Source organism: Neomonachus schauinslandi, chromosome 9, assembly GCF_002201575.2.
Source record: "Neomonachus schauinslandi chromosome 9, ASM220157v2, whole genome shotgun sequence".
NCBI classification, from domain to species: Eukaryota; Metazoa; Chordata; class Mammalia; order Carnivora; family Phocidae; genus Neomonachus; species Neomonachus schauinslandi.
Genome location: NC_058411.1, coordinates 125,356,393 through 125,371,396, shown reverse-complemented (window position 1 = coordinate 125,371,396; position 15,004 = coordinate 125,356,393). Strand labels below are relative to the sequence as shown.

The window sequence follows — 15,004 nt, the reverse complement described above, 5'->3', positions numbered from 1 at the left end:
AGCTGGTTCTTTGAAAGAATTAACAAGATTGATAAATCCCTGGCCAGATTTATCAAAAAGAAAAGAGAAATGACCCAAATCAACAAAATCGTGAATGAAAGAGGAGAGATCACAACCAACACCAAGGAAATACAAACAATTATAAGAACATATTATGAGCAACTGTATGCCAGCAAATTAGATAAACTGAAAGAAATGGATGCATTCCTAGAGATGTATCAACTACCAAAACTGAACCAGGAAGAAATAGAAAACCTGAACAGACCTATAACCACTAAGGAAATTGAAGCAGTCATCAAAAATCTCCCAAGAAACAAAAGCCCAGGGCCAGATGGCTTGCCAGGGGAATTCTACCAAACATGTAAAGAAGAATTAATACCTATTCTTCTGAAACTGTTCCAAAAAATAGAAATGGAAGGAAAACTTCCAAACTCATTTTATGAGGCCAGCATTACCTTGATCCCCAAACCAGAGAAAGACCCCATCAAAAAGGAGAATTACAGACCAATATCCGTGATGAACATGGATGCAAAAATTCTCACCAAAATACTAGCTAATAGGATTCAACAGTACATTAAAAGGATTATTCACCACGACCAAATGGGATTTATCCCTGGGCTGCAAGGTTGGTTCAACATCCACAAATCAATCAACGTGATACAATACATTAACAAAAGAAAGAACAAGAATCATATGATCCTCTCAACAGATGCAGAAAAAGCATTTGACAAAGTACAGCATCCTTCTTGATCAAAACTCTTCAGAGTATAGGCATAGAGGGTACATACCTCAATATCATAAAAGCCATCTATGAAAAACCTACAGCGAATATCATTCTCAATGGGGAAAAACTGAGAGCTTTCCCCCTAAGGTCGGGAACGCATCAGGGATGTCCACTATCACCACTGCTGTTCAATATAGTATTAGAAGTCCTAGCCACAGCAATCAGACAACAAAAAGAAATCAAAGGCATCCAAATTGGCAAAGAAGAAGTCAAACTCACTCTTTGCAGATGATTTGATACTTTATGTGGAAAACCCAAAAGACTCCACCCCAAAACTGCTAGAACTCATACAGGAATTCAGTAAAGTGGCAGGATATAAAGTCAATGCACAGAAATCAGTGGCATTCCTATACACCAACAACAAGACAGAAGAAAGAGAAATTAAGGAGTCGATCCCATTTACAATTGCACCCAAAACCATAAGATACCGAGGAATAAATCTAACCAAAGAGGCAAAGAATCTGTACTCAGAAAACTATAAAATACTCATGAAAGAAATTGAGGAAGACACAAAGAAATGGAAAAACGTTCCATGCTCATGGATTGGAAGAACAAATGTTGTGAAGATGTCAATGCTACCTAGAGCAATCTACACATTCAATGCCATCCCCATCAAAGTACCATCCACTTTTTTCAAAGAAATGGAACAAAGAATCCTAAAATTTGTATGGAACCAGAAAAGACCCCGAATTGCCAGAGGAATGCTGAAAAAGAAAAGCAAAGCTGGCGGCATCACAATTCCGGACTTCCAGCTCTTTTACAAAGCTGTCATCATCAAGACAGTACGGTACTGGCACAAAAACAGACACATAGAACAATGGAACAGAATAGAGAGCCCAGAAATGGATGCTCAACTCTATGGTCAACTCATCTTTGACAAAGCAGGAAAGAATGTCCAATGGAAAAAAGACAGTCTCTTCAACAAATGGTGTTGGGAAAACTGGACAGCCACATGCAGAAGAATGAAACTGGACCATTTCCTTACACCACACACAAAAATAGACTCCAAATGGTTGAAAGACCTAAATGTGAGGCAGGAGTCCATCAAAATCCTAAAGAACACAGGCAGCAACCTCTTCGACCTCAGCCGCAGCAACTTCTTCCTAGAAACATCGCCAAAGGCACGGGAAGCAAGGGCAAAAATGAACTATCAGGACTTCATCAAGATAAAAAGCTTTTGCACAGCAAAAGAAACAGTCCACAAAACCAAAAGACAACTGACAGAATGGGAGAAGGTATTTGCAAACATATCAGATAAAGGGCTAGTATCCAAAATCTATAAAGAACTTATCAAACTCAACACCCAAAGAACAAAGATTCCAATCAAGAAATGGGCAGAAGACACGAACAGACACTTTTCCAAAGAAGACATCCAAATGGCCAACAGACAGATGAAAAAGTGCTCAATATCGCTCGGCATCAGGGAAATCCAAATCAAAACCTCAATGAGATACCACCTCACACCAGTCAGAATGGCTAAAATTAACAAGTCAGGAAACGACAGATGCTGGCGGGGATGCAGAGAAAGGGGAACCCTCCTACACTGTTGGTGGGAATGCAAGCTGGTGCAACCACTCTGGAAAACAGTATGGAGGTTCCTCAAAAAGTTGAGAATAGAGCTACCATATGATCCAGCAATTGCACTACTGGGTATTTACCCCAAAGGTACAAATGTAGGGATCCGAAGGGATACGTGCACCCCGATGTTTATAGCAGCCATGTCCACAATAGCCAAACTGTGGAAAGACCCAAGATGTCCATCGACAGATGAATGGATAAAGAAGACATGGTATATATATACAATGGAATATTATGCAGCCATCAAAAGGAATGAGATCTTGCCATTTGCAACAACGTGGTTGGAACTGGAGGGTGTTATCCTGAGCGAAATAAGTCAATCAGAGAAAGACATGTATCATATGACCTCACTGTAATGAGGAATTCTTAATTTCAGGAAACAAACTGAGGGTTGCTGGAGTGGGGGGTGGGGTGGGAGGGATGGGGTGACTGGGTGATAGACACTGGGGAGGGTATGTGCTCTGGTAAGCGCTGTGAATTGTGCAAGACTGTTGAATCACAGATCTGTACCTCTGAAACAAATAATGCAATATATGTTAAGAAAAAAAAAAAAGAAGAAGATGATAGCAGGAGGGGAAGAATGAAGGGGGGAAGTCGGAGGGGGAGACGAATCATGAGAGACGATGGACTCTGAAAAACAAACAGGGTTCTAGAGGGGAGGGGGATGGGAGGATGGGTTAGCTTGGTGATGGGTATTGAGGAAGGCACATTCTGCATGGAGCACTGGGTGTTATGCACAAACAATGAATCATGGAACACTACATCAAAAACTAATGATTTAATGTATGGTGATTAACATAACAATAAAAAAATTAAAAAAAAAAAAAGTGCAGCAACGCCATGTGTGTGACAAGGGCACTGTCCACAAGCTGTAGAGTGAAGATAAGAGGTCAACGGCAAAGCAAATCTAGCCCAAAGAAGTGTAAATGTCAGGGTACCATCCATCCAGTGGAATCCACTTATGTTGGCCGGTTGCCCAGCAAGTGAGGACAAGGACCCCTATAGGGAACTGTATCTTTCCATTCTCCAGAAAGAAATGGGGAAAGGCAACGGGCAGATTTCTAGAACTGTACTCTACAGATTTCTGCAACTGGGCAGGCCAGACCACCCAGTGATGGCTGTGGAGGAGGGAGTGGTGGTGAGGCAAACAGTCAGGGTGGGGGTCCCACAGTTGAGTTTTGTGCGGCCCCTGCCCCATCACGCTTTCTCAGTATGCTCATGCATACCTGGACTTCCAGTTCCAGGTCTGTGACCAAGTTCTCAGCTTGGTAGATTGAGTCTGCCCTGGGCCCCGGCTCTGGCCAGACGTGCTGGGGAGGGGGCAGCTTCCCGCCCCCTCCCCCTGCCATGCTGAGTACTCTCCCCCAAGGCTCTGTGTACACTAATCCGATGCCATCAGATACCACCCCTGGATGGCAGCCAAGATCATCATCACATGCCATCAATCTTTCCTGTTTTTAAGGCCAGGGATGACTGATCAAGCTGGCTGTAGTAAAAAGCAGGCACTGTGGCCTTCCAATATCTTAATTTCCAGAAAGCTGGGACGCATTATTCACCATGGCCTGGCTAATAAAGAGGCAGGCCAGCTAAAGGCTCTACTTCGCCTGGTGGACTGTGTGTGGGGGAGTTTGCTAAATGGCAAACCGGCCTCCTCAACCAAGGAGGGGCCCTTGAACAATGGAGGAGGGCGAGTGTGAGCTACCAGATCTGGGGTAGCACGGGGATGAGCCTCTCAGGTACGACTCACATTTATTTCCTGGCGTTTTGCAGCTCCCCGCACCAGGAAGTTCACGGTATTTAAGAAAACAAAGGTGTCCATCTGGTCTTCAAAGCCCGAATGGTGAGGCTGGAAAAACCCAGGCTCTGGAGAGCCAATGACCATCTGTAGGACATGCTGTGGCTCAAAGGTACCATCATGGGCCTCTGGAGCCCCTCGCATATGGACTGAACTCTGACCTGGGGTTCAGACCTTGGACTCTGCCGGAGCACTGTGGGCCAGTCACTTAATCTCTGAGCATCTACTGTCTCTTCTAGAAAACAGGGCCAAGGACCTGGTCGGAGGGCAGAGGCGCAGGGGTAGACCTCAAACTCTGATGGCTGCATGCAGCCCAGGCCCTCCTTGACCCCTCCCCTCCCCTCCGCTTCCTGCCCAGGGATATCTATGACCATGGAGGTCACCCTTCGCTAGCATAGGCTGCATGTGGGGTGTGACCACAGGACCCTTCTAATTCCCCAAGTAGAATGACAGCTTTGTTCCAGTCCACACCTGGACATTTGGAGTCCAAACAATGGTCTTCTGCCTCTTACTCTGTTGGGGAGCTCCCCTTCTATGTCTTCTGACAATTCCGACACAGAACACTCCCAAAATGCTTTCTTATTGATTAGAACCCAAACTGTTGAGAGCTCGCTTACATTTCCCTGGGCCTTTGGGATACACTGGTGACCCTTCTCAAGCTGAGTCCGACATGGTTGGCCATGAGACAACATTTCTTGGCATGGTTCTATAAAAGGCTGGGCCCTCCAATCGATAAGACAAAGTTAGATGAGATCAGAACAGGTTAGTCCTGGGGACTGTGCCTCCTGGGGACCCAGAGTAAACACTGGGTGCTGGGTTTGGGGCAGGAAAAATGGCCTGAGTTGTCAAAGCGCTTAGTCACATATATTAATGCCTTGAAAGCTCTGAGCGTCTCTGAGAAACAGGCAGGGCCAGTGTTAATGATTCTCCATTGTAGCAATAAAGAGACTGAGGGCCAGAGAGGTTAAGATACGTTAAATGGTGAGTCAGAGCTGTAACTCAGCCCCTTGATGCCTCTCTCACAGGACTCGAGGTTCTAATGGCATTTTTGCAAGAGCCTTCAAGTGAAGTTCAAGTGAAGCCTCCTCCAAAGGAAGACATCCTGGCAACTCCATTCTACGTGTTATTACATTCATGGAGAAACTGGACTGTTGGCCCAGTTCTATTGCTTTGGTCAGATCTTCTGATCAGGGAGTAAATAAAAAGGAGGTGTTTTTGGTCTTCCCCAAATTCGCAGTTATCCAGAAGCTGCATTTTAGCATAGCTGGCAAACTGGAACCTGAGAAATTGGCTTTTGTGCCCTCCAGGAGTTTGAAGGAGTTTGTATTCTCATTTGCAGGAAGGTGGCGTTTCTGGGAGGACCCGATCTGGGTAAGTTTTGCTTTCTAATGGCCAAACCATCTCTCCTTCCATAAAGCAGAGGCACAAACCAAATTACTGCCTGGGCCAGGCAGCTAAATCAAAACGCATAGTGGCTAGAGGAGTGTGGGGGGGCTGGAGGAGGGCCAGGGCCTGGGAAAGGCACCAGGCCTGCTTGGCCCCAGGTCACGGTGGCCAAGTGAGGACGAGGACACATCGCCATGTTGCCAGATTTCCAGACAAGGTCCCCCAAATCCAGATTTTCAGGCGAAATTGCCCTGTTTTTAAATGTTAGTAGCTAATTCCAGAATGTTTATGATATCACGCAGGCCACGCAAAAACTGGGGGCCCTCGGGCCACCCAGTCTGCAAACTTGGGGTGAAGAGACATCAAGAGAAGTGAACGGGGAGTTTTCAGTTGCGAAGACCAAAAAAGAAACACGAACACCCTCTGCTGCCATTAGAAATTTTCCTTAGAAAATCAGACGTTAGCGAATGTCCCTAGAAGTTCTATGGTTTTTGGGAAAAGGTTCCCTGGCAGGCCTCCTGGCCGGTGCTCATGTGGGACAGCGGTACTTACCTCAGCTCCCCCCTCCCCCCAGGAAACAGGCCTCAGAGGTAATGGGTTCACAGATACTAGGGCAATGAATAAAAGAAGAGCTGAACAGCAAAGAAGTTTTCACATCTGATTTACGTTGTGGTGCTCTTTCACCCTCTCTGCACCCCCACCCTGGGCTGCAGGCCAGGCTCTAGAAGATGGCTCTTCCTTTCTGCCCGCCGCCCCCCCCCAGAGCCCCCACCTGCCTGCCCATGCATTGTGCGGGCCCTCACCCAGGGGTCCTGAAAGTGAAGTGCTGTTTGCCCCTGACCCCCCTCCGCGTCCGTTTCGGCCAAGGCCCCTCCGTGTTCATGAGGCTTTTGTGATGGCCAATGGCCAAGCCCCCCGAGGGATGCTCGGGCACAGGCCGCACACAGCACAGGGCAGCCAACTGGGATCCGGAGCACCCTGCTCCATACTTTGGGAGGCATTCGGTTTCCTTCTGAATGCACACGGCACAGGGTCATGGGCAGGTGCAGAGCTTGGAGAGAAAGCGAACTTGCCTGGGTAGCCTGGGTAGCCTGGGACTGCCTCATGCAATGGAAGCCCACGTGACTGCTGAGCTCCTGTTTGCAGAGCTCCCCGCGCGGGCGGGCAGGGTGGAGACGCAGGCCCGCCGGACTCACCTTGGACCAGTCCCCGGTCTTCCACTCATAGCAGCCCGAGTAGTCCTCGCACGCCTCCTCTGCTTTGGGCCTTGTGGACGCATCGCATTTTCCTTGCGAGTTGGTGCACGTCACAGTTCGTTTTCGGGTCCCTTTGCCGCAGGTGGCCGAGCACTGCAAGATACCGTTTGGATGTTTGATCCGGTCTGGTGCAGCTCAAGGTCATCAACGCCTATTAAGTCGCAACAACGTTCCAGCCCCAGGGCCGGGGACGCAAGGATGAGGATGCTGCTGGGCTTCCAGAGTCTGAAGCACATGGTCCCAGCTGTGACTCCAGCCAAGTGGCCAGTGATGGGGGGAGGGCCACAGGAGCGGGGAGAGCTCCAGGTACCAGAAGACCAAACTAGGAATTTAGTGGCCTGCTACCAGGTCCAAAAGACTGATGCAGTGGAGAAGTTCAAGGGGCAAATGCTGGTGGACCCTTGAGCAGAGCAGGGGACGGGGCCAGGGGAAGCCAGGTAAGGACACCCAGGCAAAGATGTCTGAGGCCCCTGACTCCTCCGAGCTGGCCTCTAGCTCCGTGCACGCTGCCTGGGCCAGCCTGGGGCAAAATGACAGGCTCAGGGTGGAACACGGGGAGATGCAAACCCAACCCACCGGTGACTTTCATGTTAGGCCGTCGGCAAGCTCTTGTAGAGAGCTACAGTGACTGTGTTAAGTGTGGATGCCAAGAGCATCACTGAGCAATGGTCCCTGTGGTAATTTACCTACTTCCCGGGAGACACTGCAAGAGAAAGTGTGGTGCGGGGACCCAAAGAGGGCCTGAGGAATGACAGATCATGTGCGAGCCCTGAGAATTCAAGATTCCCATGCCCTCAGGCAGCAAGACCCACGGAAGAAGGGGTGAGCGGTGGGGTGACAGCTGTAAACAGGGTGGATCTGCGGGGTGTATCTGGAGCCTGCTCCTAGCGTGCTCCCCCTGCACTCAGGGAGGGACCTCGCCGGGCTCCGAGATTGCTTAGCCACCTCAAAACAAAGCAGAAGGAAGCCCAGGCAGAGCAGACCTGTGACCTCGGGAGGATGGGACTGACTGTGCACGATCCGGCCAGCAAGAGGAGGTGACGCGTCCTGCAAACCCAGGGAGCTCTCTCTCTCTTATTTGCCGGGTACAGAAGCCCTGCCTGTCTCCACCATGGAAGCAAACACGGAACTTGCGGAGATGTTGGCCTGAAGGCTGTATTCCGCCAAGAGGTACAGACACAGTGAGGCCCAGGCTCCCAACAGCTGGGTCCTAGAGCTATGGCGGGGACAGCCCATGCCCTGTGGTGGCACAAAATGGAGCCCTCACAAATCGAGCGTCTGCTTTCATACTTGCTTGATTTACCAGAAATATACAGCAGATATTCTTGAGCCACAGCAAACTTGATTTTTTTAAAAAGTTCCACTGTGTCCCCTGGGAAAATGCACGTACAGGACAAAAGTTGTTCTTTATAGTTCTATTATTAACATTTATCCCCAAATGTTATGTAGCTTTATTTTTCCGATGAGTTCAATTTAGCTCTCCGAGGCTTTTTTTTTCTTTCTCTCTTTTTTTTTTTTTTTTTTTGAGACTAACTTAGATTGGCTTGTTTTAGAAGAAATACACATGCTTCAGAACTGGTTGTGGTGTCATCTGGGGGGAGCTGGAGAACATGCGCATTTGGTCCTGTGTGCGGGTGAGGGGTCGGCTTTATAGGATCTTGGATGCAAGGGGTCAGTCCAGAGCAGGCGTCACCGTCTTGGGCAGGATGGGTTGTGGCTGGGAGGGCCGCTGCTGGGAGCCTGGGTTACCGAGTTGAAGGTCAATCTCTCTGCTTCTCTGCATGGTGATGCTCCCTGACCATTTCATTAGCTCTGCCTTGACCATTTGACTTGTGGGCTCCTCCCTGGAGCCCACGCTCTTTCTTCAACTAGAAGCCTTCTTACCACTTCTGCCAGACTTCCTGCATTGTCTTACTCTATTCTGCATTCCCTGTCCCTTTCCCTTGAATTTCAAACACTGTAATGTCTAGCCTGTTTCTTGACCAAACGCTGGCTCAGCCCTTCTGACCAGAAGGTGGGGCTTCCTCTGGAGGGGCCTAGGACAGGAGACAGTCACTCTCTTTTGCTTCCTTCCTGGTATCTGCTCCTCATTCGAACAAAGCTGGGAAGAAGCTGGGGGGTAGACAGTATGGGTGATCAACACTGCTGGCTACATGTAAAGGCAGCCTCCTCAATAAAATAAATTTCTCTGCCACGAGAAATTTAAACCCATTTGTTTCCAGAAGAAGGAACATTAAAGGGGCTTCAGCACTGGGGCGCCTGGGTGGCTCCGTCGGTTAAGCATCTGCCATCAGCTCAGGTCATGATCCTGGGGTCCTGGGATCGAGCCCCGTGGTGGGCTCCCTGCTCAGTGGGGGGTCTGCTTCTCCCTCTCCCTCCGCCCCTCCTCCTCCTTGTGCTCTCTCTCTCTCTCTCAAATAAATAAATAAAATCTTTAAAGGGGCCTCAGCATGTGGTGAAGCAGTAGAAATGCCAGTTTGGTGAGCATCTCGTGAATGAGGGCAAGATTTGATTCCCAGTTGACTGTTCAGAAAGAGGCATTTAGCTCGAGCCTAGGGTGAGCCAGAAGGAGACTGATTGGTATGGATACTATTTCAGCATTAGGATCAGGCACACACAGAGATAGAGACGTGAAATTAGAGAGATTTCTTTAAATCTTGCTTCAGTTGTCTCACATTTTCCAGTCTGGTGTTCTTTAATGCTATGGTGATAGTTGATAATGTCAGGCTTGGTTATTTTGGTAAGGACATTTTTTTTTTTCTATGAGAAAGAGTCTGAATGGAAAATTTATGGCTTTGATCTGATTAAAAAATAAATTTTTTTTGGATCAAGAACCAGGTGATAAAGACCCTCGGGCTCAGGGTGGGTTGGTGGGGGGGGGGGTGGGGATGGGAGACTGCATGCCTGATCCTACCCCTCCAGCAAGTAGTCCCCCTCCCTAAAAGAGGTCCCTTGAATGTTCCACTTACAGTCCTAAGTACATATAAAAGATCAAAATTTTAAACTCTCTCTTTTCCCTAAAATATCATAAAGGGCAGGCTAAAGACTCAGGTCTTTAACGGGTACATGTCAAGATCTGTCTGAAAAGTAAACCCCATTTCAGAGTAGCCAAGGGCAAACTTTTCGTTCATTAAGAATGGGCTAAATACTTTCTTATTCAAAATAATTCCAACTGTTTGGCAATAAAAAAGGAACTTTAAAAATATTTTCCACACTGAAGAGTGTCTTGGATTTAGCCTTTCTGACTTTCCTAGAACACTTTTGATGGAGGACCTGAGGGAAACTTGCCCTTTATTCAGCTTTTTATTTTATGGCCAAACAGTCAAAATATTAAAGCAAAGTCAACGCAAAGCCTTGAAGGATGATATTACCAAAGATAAAATATTTCCAGAATCAGTCTTTCAAGTTAAAACTTAAGGCTTAATTGACCTCTTTCCAAAATGTTTTATGGCATGAGATGTGTGACTCCAACTTGTACACTAAAAACTGTCCCTCCCAGTGTCTGCTTGCCTCTTACAATCCACAAAGACTGGCACAGAGTTCAAAGAAAGCCTTTGAAACCACCTTCCCAACTGATCGCACCAGAATTCAAATACATACATCAAAAGAAAATAAGGTCAGTTGGTTAGTCAGTTGGTCTGTCTACCTACCTACCAACCTACCCCCCAACCCACCCACCCAACCATCCATCCATCCATCCATCTACCCAACCAACCATCCATCCATCCATCCATCCAACCATCCAACCAACCAACCATCCATCCATCCATCTATTGATCGATCCATCCATCCATCCATCCCTCCATCCATCCATCCATCTTTACATGAGAATTTTCATAGGAAATGGGATCGAACTGTGGTAAATACTGTCAAAAACATATATATGATCAAAAACACATTACCCATGCTTGTTTAGCCATACTGTCACCTCAGATGGAATTTAAGAATATGTGAGCTAGAACACATCTTTCTTAGTTATCTGGGGGCTGGCAAGCACTGTGATACTTGGGTTTGAGTCACAAATACCACAGAGGGAAAGGCACCATGTTGGGGTCCCTGTGGAGAAGGCAGCCCGGGCACCCACCTGTGACCACTCAGATGCCTCCCAGATGGACAGGCAGTCCTGGCCTTCGCAGCTCTGCACTGGTGCTGGCCGGGGGCCCGGGCAATAGAGGGGCCGTGTGGTGACGTGGGTGCCATTCTGCAGCTGGTATACGCAGGTCACCTCCCGATGCTGGATGCCCTTTTCACATGTTGCTGAGCAGGGGCTCCATGGGCCTGCCACCCACCTGTCCAGGAGGAGGAGAGACAGTGAGAGAGTAACCGGGTGGGGAGGCCAGCTTCCCTGGAGGGCCTTCCAGACACATCATGGCATCTTGGGCCTGTAATGTGAGGAAGGGAGATGGACGCAGAGAGCTTTGCAACTGACTTTCAAAATAATTCTGAAGTATTAGAGCAGAGGGAGTCCCATGAGTTGAGTGGGTCAATGGCTTATTCAAAACAGAAATCCTTCTGCACACAACACCTCTATGGCAGGTTGAATTATTGTTCCTGAGCGGTCGCTCTCCCTGTGGCAGGATTATATATCCCACCTGCTGTCTATGCCATGCTTTGTTCAATGGGGTGTCAGTAAACATGAAGCTGGCCATGTCCCAGCAGAAGCTTTGAGTGTGATTATGTGGTTTGGCTCTGCTTCTCTCCGTTTCCTGCCCTCTGCCATGAGAATAGCAGGTCCCAACACAGGGGATGCTCTGACGGCTGAGCTCTGTCATAATAGGACACTGCTGTCAGCCACTGAGATGCTGGGGTGGTCTGTCACCGCAACAAAACCTAACTGGTACACCCCTTGACAGAGGATGCCCTGGTACCAGCTTGAACACACCAGGACCAGGGACTCCCTGATTTCCAAAGAGTGGAGGACTTCTTGGGTGGGGACTGTCACTCTTGAGGAGGCAACTCATGCGCTGGGATAAGACTGAGCTGGTGAAAGTGCTCCACTAAAATTTGGCCTACCTGCCTTCCATTTCAATGACCCCAATTCGACCAGGGTCTCGGTTGGCCTCAGGGTGTTGGAAAGAAGCTGAGCGGTCGGAAATCATGATTTCTCAGGACACAAATGGGACTTTGAATGCCCTTTTGGGGACACAAAAGGACTCTCTCCTCCTTCAGTCCCTGCACGAGCCTCAGATCCTCTTAGCTCCCAGGAGCTCACCACTTGACAAAATGGCTGAATCCATTGATGGCTGGCTCTGATAAACATTCAGTTCTTCCTCATCAGTTGGAACAGTCCTAAGATCCTGAAACCAAATCTGATCATGCCATCCTACTGTTTAGAAACGTCAGTAGTGTCTTCCCACTGGAAGCGTTCTTGAGGGGACTCTGGGTGGTGCCAGGCCTCTCTTCATCTCCAGTCCTAGCTTACTTGCTCATTCATCCATCCCAGCATGGCACATTCACTGAGGGCCTCCCATGTGCCAGGCACTGTTCTAGGTTCTGATGATGAGGCAGGGAACAAAACAAAGCCTTGCCCTCTGAATCTTACTATCCTGATGGGGACAGACAGTAAACCAAGGAATGATATACAATAGAGTATATATAGTGTATATTATATATCATACATGAATAGAGAAGATGTCACATGGTGGTAAGTACTTTAGAGAAAAGTAAAACAGTGTAGAGCAGACCAGGGAGGAGGTGAGGGGTGAGAACATAAGGTGGCAGGGACAGCCCCACGGATAAGCTGACATGTGAGCAGAGCCTGGAAGGAAGCAAGAAAGTTAGTCATGTGGTTCCTTGGGAAAGGACTTTTGGGCAGAGGGCACAGTGGGTGCAAAGGCCGTGGGGAAGAGTGTGCTGGCAGAGCAGAGGAGCAGCAAGGAGTCCGGTGTGGCTGGGGGAGGGGTGAACAGAGGGAGGGGCAGGGAGAGGAACATGAGAGAGGACAGGGTGAGATCCTACAGGCCCTGGCTGGCCACTGTGGCTCTTGTTTGAATAAGATGCAGTCCCAGAGGGTTTGGAGAGAGGAGTGATGTGCCCCCCAGGCTTGGAGAGGGTCATTTACTGGCTCTGGGCAGATACCAGTCTATAGGGCAGCAACAGGGAGACTAGGGAGGAGGCTACTGCACCAGTCCAGGTAGGAGATGAGGGTGGTTTGTACCAGCTGGGGGTGATGGCAGTGGTTGGGCTAAATGTTGAGAAGATGGAGCTACCCAGGCTCCCTCCCTCCACCCCTATACTGTTCCTCCTTGTCCCTTAGGGCAAGCTCAGGCGACCTCCTCTGACTTCCAGTCCCCTTGGTAGAGCCATCACTGTCCTCCATGCCCCCAGGGAATAACCGCAGAGAAGCTCCTCTTACCAGACCCCTTGCCTATGCTGTGGGATGGAAGTGACTGTGCCTACCCTGGGACAAGGGACATATCGCCTGTAAGCTGCTTACACCAACACCTGGCACACCTAAGCCTGTATAACTCTTAGCGATTGTTCTTCTTCATCTCTTCAGTAGGAGATGATGAAGTCCCAGAGGTGAGCAAATCCTGCTCCCATTTCAGCACCTGCCAAGTGCTTGAACAACACTATCAGAACAAAACCAAACCCTACCCATTTCTCCTCATTCTGGTCTTTGGAGTAACATGATTGGCTTCTTAAATATTTGAAGATAGCGCTTTTGTTCCCCCAAAGCTTTCTTTTATCTTGATCAAAATAATTTGCATGTGGCAGATTCTGAATCCTTTCTGTTCTAATTCTCTCATCAGTCACTACTGTTCTCAAAATGGATTGCTTTGTCGTGGGCAAAATGGCCCAGATGTGGTCTGAAAGCAGCAGGAGAGAATGTGATGGGTTTTTTTCCCTCTTTAAAGGGAGGCTCTGGTTTCATTAAAGCAGCTCAGCTCTACACTATGTCTGTTTTTAAGCAAGCAGACTGCACCTATTAGCCCCAACGACTTCTCTTATTTTTCTCCTGCACCGACTCTCAGCCAGATCTCCTTTGTCCTGACCTTTTGCCATTGACTTTGTGAATACAAATGTCAGGCTCTAGCTTGAGACCTGTTCAGTGCTCCTGCATTGACCTCAACTGTGAGAAGAACTTTGTATCCCCCTCTTGTCTTTTTTTTTTTTAAGATGCTATTTATTTATTTGCGAGAGAGAGCAAGCACAAGCAGTAGGCAGAGGGAGAAGCAGTTTCCCCACTGAGCAGGGAGCCCAATGCTGGACTTGATCCCAGGATGCTGGGATCGTGACCTGAGCCGAAGGCAGATGCTTAATGACTGAGCCACCCAGGCATCCCCCCCACTTCTTTTTTGTATTTTCTGTGCTTCCCAGGGGTCAGGCTGGGAAGCGGGACCTCTATGTCCTACTCACGGGAATGTCACCTGCCTGTGGGCGTGCATGCTGTTGGCCAGGGGGCACCAGCATCTCCAGCTCTGGACACACAACCAGAGCATGGGCTCTAGGGAATATGCAAGTTGACTCTGGTCTACACAAAGGTCACATCTGGGCAACTGAGGGCATGGGGAAGAGCTGAGAGAGGTTGAGCAGTCCTCCCTCAGACATCTCCTATCCCTCCTGTTCCATCACAGACTGGAAAAGTCAGACCCACGGGGATCAGCTTCCTGTAGAGCTGGGAGGGGTTACCTTTCCTTCCTGTTCCTCTTTCCTTTGCCTCTGGTGTCTCCTGGGCCTTTGAGGTGCTTTGCAGAAGGATGACAGAATGCAAAACAGCCCATGGATCCTACCTTCCTTTCCAGAAGAATCCTTTGACCCCCTGCAATGTCCCTCCTTGCCATTGCCTAGAGTCTGGCAGGAGAATGGGGGACAGAGGCCTAAGCACATGCAGACGTGCACGAAACTGATCTATGGTCTGCCCTGCTCCCTAAAGGGGGGAATTCTCTGTCTCCGGGAGCTGTGTAAAAGGGCTCCCCCTGCTCCCCTCCTTCGAGGGCTAGTTACTGTCAGATTCAAAACAAGCCCTGCCTGAGGCCAAGGCAGACTCCCAAAACCACTGTGGTTCTCACGGACAACGTGATGAGGTGAGAAGGGGGCACGAATGCACTCCACACCCGCAAGTCCCACATGGGGCAGCTCAGGGCACCCTCCCAGCTCTCTGTCCCCTTGCCCTTCCTTCTCCCGCTCCAAATTCCCAGCTCCGCACAGGGTTGCAGACATACAGATGCAAATACGGCACACCGCCTCAGGAGACAGACAACC

At 48.9% G+C, this 15,004-nt stretch overlaps 1 protein-coding gene across 1 annotated transcript in view; it reads right to left on the bottom strand.

The window, feature by feature from the left end:
- The window catches only part of ADAMTS17 (ADAM metallopeptidase with thrombospondin type 1 motif 17), a 342,817-nt gene that overhangs the window by 14,815 nt on the left and 312,998 nt on the right, over positions 1-15,004 (bottom strand). The window contains exons 19-20 of the mRNA XM_021680437.1: positions 10,884-11,088; positions 6,740-6,892 (exon numbers count right to left, since the gene is read on the bottom strand). Of these exons, the coding sequence (XP_021536112.1) occupies positions 6,740-6,892; positions 10,884-11,088 (358 nt within the window). The remainder of the gene's footprint in view (positions 1-6,739; positions 6,893-10,883; positions 11,089-15,004) is intronic.